The 7,471-nt window shown below is 39.0% G+C and overlaps 1 protein-coding gene across 1 annotated transcript; it reads right to left on the reverse strand.

Moving 5' to 3' along the window:
- Positions 1-4,309: 4,309 nt before the first annotated feature.
- Positions 4,310-7,397, reverse strand: LOC107627247 (ribulose bisphosphate carboxylase large chain). The gene has a single exon (XM_088506268.1). It carries the CDS (start codon positions 7,237-7,239, stop codon positions 5,791-5,793), a length of 1,449 nt encoding a protein of 482 aa, XP_088362394.1. The 5' UTR covers positions 7,240-7,397; the 3' UTR covers positions 4,310-5,790.
- Positions 7,398-7,471: the final 74 nt, after the last annotated feature.

The following is a 7,471-nucleotide window of genomic DNA, read 5'->3' on the forward strand; positions in this document are numbered from 1 at the left end:
GGTTTGGCATTTCTGAAATCTGTTTTACTCTGCTTTACCCAAACCACTACATGAATGCTATGGCAGACCTTCTCATCCTTTATGATTTCCTGGTTCATAAACTGCTTGTTCAATTATGAGTACTTCTATTCTTACCTGTGAATCCTTGTTATATGGTTTTTTCTCTATGCCACTTACTTTAACCCGCACTTTACTAACTCACTGATTTTAATTTCCTAATTTCTTTTTCAAATCCTAACCATACTAACCCTTTTGATCTCTTTTCTGATTATTTTCACTTTCCTCTAACTTTCTAACCATGGCATATTGCTTATTTTTTTCATTTAACATAAATTCAATCTCATTTCATATACTCATTTTCCTTATTCTATTCCTCCCTTACCGCTTTGAGTTTCCTTTGTTTAAATTGCCTATTTGCTTTCCTATTTTTTTTATCCATTCCTGATTTTCTATTTTTCAGGATGTCTGCCTCACACAGGAAAGGTAAAGGCAAGGCCACTGGCAAGCGCAAGAGAGGAGATTCCTCCCAGTCCATCATTTCTCTAATGCACGATACCTCATGGCGGGAGAAGAACTTCACACCGCAGGAGAAAGCTAACCAGCTGCTTCCTGCAAATGATCCTATAAAATTTGCAAACCGGTACTGTGAACTGAAGTACCCAGCTTTTGCAAACTACAGAAATCTATACCTGGAACGTACCTTGAAGATTCCAGAAGCCCTCCAGCAATACACTACTGAGCAAATCAAGCAAAGGGGCTGGTTCTTTCTGGAGAGATCACTAACAGAGGTCAATGCATCTTGGGTCCGGGAATTCTATTGCAACTACTACCTTACTACCCTTGATGCAGTGAACCTGAGGGGAAAGCAAATTCTGGTCACAGAGGAAGCCATAGAGACCATTCTCCAGCTCCCAGCCAAGTCCGATCAGCCAGATGGTTTTGCACAGGCTGAGGAGGACATGGGCCAGATGCAGTTTGACTGGGATGCTGTGAAGGCACGGATAGCTCTCGACCCTGCTGTTCCTTGGGAGATGGGTCAGAACACCACTATGCCTAGAGGGATCAAGAGAGTGTACTTAAATGATGAGGCTCGGCTATGGCATCAGATCTTGAGTAATTTTGTGATGCCGAGTACTCACGAGACGGAGATCCCGGCTACCATGATCACCCTCCTTTGGTGTGTGCTGGAGGGTAAGGACATATACTTACCTCATTTTATCCGGCATTATATGGCCAGAGCCCACGTACGTGGCACCCTCCCCTTTCCTTACCTTGTTACACGGCTAGGCCGTCAGGCTGATGTGCCTTGGGAGGATGCCGATGAGAGACCACCAGCAGCAGACTGCAAGAAGATCATCCCGCACAGCAGGAACTTCCTTGCCTTGGGCTACAAACCACCACCTGTCACTGCTACTGATGAGACAGCCCCTCCGTCTGCTGGACCCTCTTCATCCACAGCTGCCCCAGCTGCCCCTGCTGCCTCCACTGCACCTCAACCCGCCTCTGAGCCAGTCTATCGCCTTGTGCACCGTCTATTCCGCCAGCTTGATCAGATGGAGCGCTGTAACAGGCGCCGGTATGAGAGATTAGAGCGCCGCAGCAGGCGATGCTATTCCCATCTGAAGCTGATGATCAGACAGGGCGCCGACATCCCCTCCGAGCCCGACACCCCTTCAAAGCCATCAGAGGATGAGCACGAGGAGGAGCCTCATTCCCAAGCGAAGACTCATCAGAAGGCAGCCACAGAGCAGGCTGCCCCGCATCAGGGGGTTATGCCCCAGATAGAGACTGCAGATCCGGAGATCCCGCTTCAGTCCGTCCCACCTCCACAGCAACCAGACCATCAGCCCACCATCACCACGAACACCCCAGCTACCATCCCTACCATTGATGACACTCCTTCACACCAGGCTTGATTGAGCATCGAGGACGATGCTTCATTTTAAGTGTGGGGAGGTCGTCATCTCTGGCGTTTATTTTGGTGAACCACTACATACTTTTTCTTTTATTTTGGATATTTTTCTGTATTTTTCTTTTTTTCTTTTATTGTTATTTTCTGAGTACTTATTTAGGGTTTAGGGTTTAGGATTTACCCGGTGTGAGAAATCACATTGTTCGAGGAACCCTAGATGCTGTCAGAGTAAAGGATCGTCAACAAGGTCGTTCTAGTGCGTTGTAGATTCTTATCCAAGACTTGTATCATTTGATAATGCCATGTGAATCGCTAGAAACATGTGAAGTGTATGGATAACCCAATAACGAAAGTTTCGTAAGGGAACTGGAGCAGGCTACCATGAGACAAAAGATCTTCTTTCTAAAGAGATTCTATTCGGAACTATGATATGTCCAAGGTCCAATATTGAAATAATTTCAGAGGTTTTCCTTGACTTTGTCCGTGTCAACAAAAAATTCGAAATGCCTCGACTTTTTTAGAATAGGTCCGAGTCAAATAGCAATGATTCGAAGCACTTTACACTATTTCGGAAATCCAAGGACTCAATCGTATGGATATGTAAAATATAGGATTTCCAATCCTAGCAAGAAAAGGGGGGAAACGGATACTCAATTTCAAAGTGAGTAAACAGAATTCCATACTCGATCTCATAGATACATATGGATACATATAGAATTCTGTGGAAAGCCATATTTGATGAAAGTCGTATGTACGGCTTGGGGGGAGATCTTTCATATCTTTCGAGATCCACCCTACAATATGGGGCCAAAAAGCCAAAATAAATCATTTTAGCCCTTAGAAGTTATAAAAAAACAGATTATCCCTTTCACGCTCATGTCACGGCGAGGTACTGTAGAAGAAAAAACCGCAAAATCCGATCCAATTTATCGTAATCGATTAGTTAACATGTTGGTTAACCGTATTCTGAAATACGGAAAAAATCATTGGCTTATCAAATTATTTATCGAGCTATGAAAAAGATTCAACAAAAGACTGAAACAAATCCACTATCTGTTTTACGTCAAGCAATACGTGGAGTAACTCCCGATATAGCAGTAAAAGCAAGACGTGTAGGCGGATCTACTCATCAAGTTCCCATTGAAATAGGATCCACACAAGGAAAAGCACTTGCCATTCGTTGGTTATTAGGGGCATCCCGAAAACGTCCGGGTCGAAATATGGCTTTCAAATTAAGTTCCGAATTAGTGGATGCTGCAAAAGGGAGTGGCGATGCCATACGCAAAAAGGAAGAGACTCATAGAATGGCAGAGGCAAATAGAGCTTTTGCACATTTTCGTTAATCCATGACGTTAATCCATGAATAGGATCTATATAGACACATAGACCCATGGATCCATACATCTCGATCGGAAAAGAATCAATGGAAAAAGAATCGGAAGTGATCAATATATCTCTCGAAACAAACGAAAAGGAAACGAAAGACGAAACATAAATCATGGATCAACTAAGCCCTCTCGGGGACTTGCTTAAGAATAAGAAGAATAAGAAAGAGGAATCTTATGTAAATACCATGGAATAAGGTTTGGTCCTATTCATGGGGATTCTGTAAATATCCATTCCAAAAAAAAGAGAAAATTCGAAACAATTGGGATTTTTTGGAGATTGGATGCAGTTACTAATTCATGATCTGACATGTACAGAATGAAAACTTCATTCTCGATTCTACGAGAATTTTTATGAAAGCCTTTCATTTGCTTCTCTTCGATGGAAGTCTTATTTTCCCAGAATGTATCCTAATTTTTGGCCTAATTCTTCTTCTGATGATCGATTCAACCTCTGATCAAAAAGATCTATCTTGGTTCTATTTGATCTCTTCAACAAGTTTAGTAATGAGCATAACAGCCCTATTGTTCCGATAGGGAGAAGAACCTATGATTAGCTTTTCCGGAAATTTCCAAACGAACAATTTCAACGAAATCTTTCAATTTCTTATTTTACTATGTTCAACTCTATGTATTCCTCTATCCGTAGAGTACATCGAATGTACAGAAATGGCTCTAACAGAGTTTCTGTTATTCGTTGATATTATTTCAATAAAACCCTCTGATATTATTTGAGAATACAAATTCTTGTTAGACCCCCAAAATTGATTTTGACTTGAATCGTTATCAAAAAGAATCAAATGATTCTGTTGATATATTCGAGTAATTAACCGTTTTACAATTAGTAAGCTAGATTTCTTATCATAATCCACATTTTCCGACAAAATATATCGATTTCTATTAAAATCATGACCAGAGGCGAGTCCATAAATATACTCCCGAAAAATAAGTGGGTATAGGAAGTTCTGTTGACGAGATCTATCTAGTTCTAAATATCTTTGATATTCTTTCATTTTTCAAATTTAATTTTGTCAAAGGGATCAAAGATTTATTGGATTGGAAATCCAATACATAGTGCGATACAGTCAAAACGGGGTATTTCTAGATATTCGAATTAAAACGAATTATGAATAGATACCAAAAAATGATCAACGGATTCTCTCCACTTGCTTTTTCCACCTAATTGTTCTAGGATAACAAGCTAGTTAGAAATCCTTTATTTTATCAGCCTAATCGCTCTTTTGATTTTGGAAAAAAGAATATCTTTATCAATATACTCTTTCTTCTACACATTGATCGCCACCCCGTAATGGAGAATAGCTAATAATTAGGACTCATAACAAAAATAAATAATCCATTCAAGGGAAAAGCTTTTCCCGCATCAAGCACTAATATATTTTTAACGTCCAATTAGATGGGGTAATCATTCGATTAAAAAGAATGAAAGCTCGTTGCTTTTTGTTTCTCTATAATTGGAGTTGCCAAGTTCTATCCCTTTATTACTTAAACCCAACTGATTTTGTTCACGAATTCAAACAAAAAAATGGTCCGATCCAATAAGAATGAGATCCTTTTAGAATTCGCTATTGATACGACATGCGGCTTTTTCCATTCATTCCTTTCTGGATCAGTCGTGGTCTTACAAACCCTACCGAGGTTATGGACGAAACAATTGCTTCATAAAAATGTGTAAAAAATGGAGTCGCACTTAAAAGCCGAGTACTCTACCATTGAGTTAGCAACCCCCTCCCCCCTTCAAAAAAAAAAATAGGAAAAATAGGATGCGTAAATAAAAAAAAAGATGGACCAACCTTTTCTTTGTCAAGAGTGGTATCCTTTATTCAAATTAAATTAATTCTTTTTTTATTTATTTACCCTTGAATAAAAATAAAAAAGGAACTTCATGTTTGTATCACAGAAAGTTTAACGAACTCACTATTTGCTAAAAATTGCCTCTGTAACGTGAAGAAATCGATCGATTTCTTCACGATCGGATTATATTTGTTTTCAATACTGTTGTCAATATTAGTTTAGTGTTGAAAACATAGAATCGCGAAAAACAAATGAATTCAAATTCGAAAAAAAATGAAATATTAATATAAATCAAATTTGATTATATTTTTAGTAATTTGTTTTTATTATATAAATAAATATATTCTAGTTGATATTTGTCAATATTCTTTCTAATTTTTTAGAAAAATTATTAAATTATTAATTGAATTTTTTCTATTTCTCTTTATTGAAATACTCCAATTTAACTATTCCATATCCATTTATTTATATACTCTACATTTCTAGACTCTAATATATATCTAATAGATAAGATCTATCTAATCGATTAGAATATAGAACTTTATGGATATAATAAAAAAGAAAAAAAAGATATATTATGTTTATGCAATAAATTAAGTATCTTTGTCTTCGGCTCAATCCTTTTTTGAAGATTGAGCCGAGTTTAATTGCAATTATCTAGAACGAACAGTAACCACCGGATTACAAAGTATCCATTGCTGGGAATTCAAATTTGATCGCCTTCCATACTTCACAAGCAGCAGCTAATTCAGGACTCCATTTGCTCGCCTCACGGATGATTTCATTACCCTCACGAGCAAGATCACGACCCTCATTCCGAGCCTGTACACATGCTTCGAGAGCTACTCGATTAGCTACGGCACCTGGTACATTTCCCCAAGGATGCCCTAAGGTTCCACCACCGAATTGGAGTACGGAATCATCTCCAAAGATCTCGGTCAGAGCAGGCATATGCCAAACGTGAATACCCCCCAAAGCAACGGGAAGAACACCTGGTAGAGAAACCCAATCCTGAGTGAAATAAATCCCACGGCTTCGATCTTTTTCAATAAAATCATCACGTAATAAATCAACAAAACCTAAAGTAATATCTCTTTCCCCTTCAAGTTTACCTACTACGGTACCGGCGTGAATATGATCTCCACCAGACAAACGTAACGCTTTAGCTAGTACACGAAAGTGCATACCATGATTCTTCTGTCTATCGATAACTGCGTGCATTGCACGATGGATATGAAGAAGTAGTCCATTATCCCGGCAATAATGAGCCAAACTAGTATTTGCAGTGAATCCCCCTGTTAAGTAATTGTGCATTACGATAGGAGCGCCCAATTCTCTTGCAAATACAGCTCTTTTTATCATTTCTTCGCATGTACCTGCAGTAGCGTTCAAGTAATGCCCTTTGATTTCACCAGTTTCGGCCTGGGATTTAAAAATTGCTTCGGCACAAAATAAGAAACGGTCTCTCCAACGCATAAATGGTTGAGAATTCACATTTTCATCATCTTTGGTAAAATCAAGTCCACCGCGAAGACATTCATAAACTGCTCTACCGTAATTCTTCGCGGATAACCCCAATTTTGGTTTAATAGTACATCCCAATAGGGGGCGACCATACTTGTTTAATTTATCTCTTTCAACTTGGATGCCATGAGGCGGACCTTGGAAAGTTTTAATATAAGAGATAGGGATTCGCAAATCTTCCAGACGTAGGGCGCGAAGGGCCTTGAACCCAAATACATTACCTACAATGGAAGTAAACATGTTAGTAACAGAACCTTCCTCAAAAAGGTCTAAAGGATAAGCTACATAGGCAATATATTGATTTTCTTCGCCAGCAACCGGCTCGATGTTGTAGCATCGTCCTTTGTAACGATCAAGACTGGTAAGCCCATCGGTCCAAACAGTTGTCCATGTACCAGTAGAAGATTCGGCAGCTACCGCGGCACCCGCTTCTTCCGGAGGAACTCCAGGTTGAGGAGTTACTCGGAATGCTGCCAAGATATCAGTATCTTTCGTTTCATACTCAGGAGTATAATAAGTCAATTTATAATCTTTAACACCAGCTTTGAACCCAACACTTGCTTTAGTCTCTGTTTGTGGTGACATAAATCCCTCCCTACAACTCATGAATTAAGAATTATCACAACAACCAGATCTACTCGACACTACTATACTTAGTAGTTAACGAAACCTTTCACTTCACAAGAATCTTTCAAAAAATGATCAACTAATATTATCAATCAATCCGAATAGTTTGTTATTAAACGATAGTATTTGATTTGCCAAATACATCATTATTGTATACTCTTTCATATGTATGGCGCAACCCAATCCTTGGTTTTTTTAATTCCCAATCTCT

This window comes from Arachis ipaensis, chromosome B2 (genome assembly GCF_059453495.1).
Source record: "Arachis ipaensis isolate K30076 ecotype BB chromosome B2, ASM5945349v1, whole genome shotgun sequence".
Taxonomy (NCBI): Eukaryota; Viridiplantae; Streptophyta; class Magnoliopsida; order Fabales; family Fabaceae; genus Arachis; species Arachis ipaensis.

What these genes read in the sequence shown, in the direction of transcription:
- LOC107627247 (XM_088506268.1), bottom strand. Translation starts at nt 7,239, where the DNA reads ATGAGTTGTAGGGAGGGATTTATGTCACCACAAACAGAGACTAAAGCA.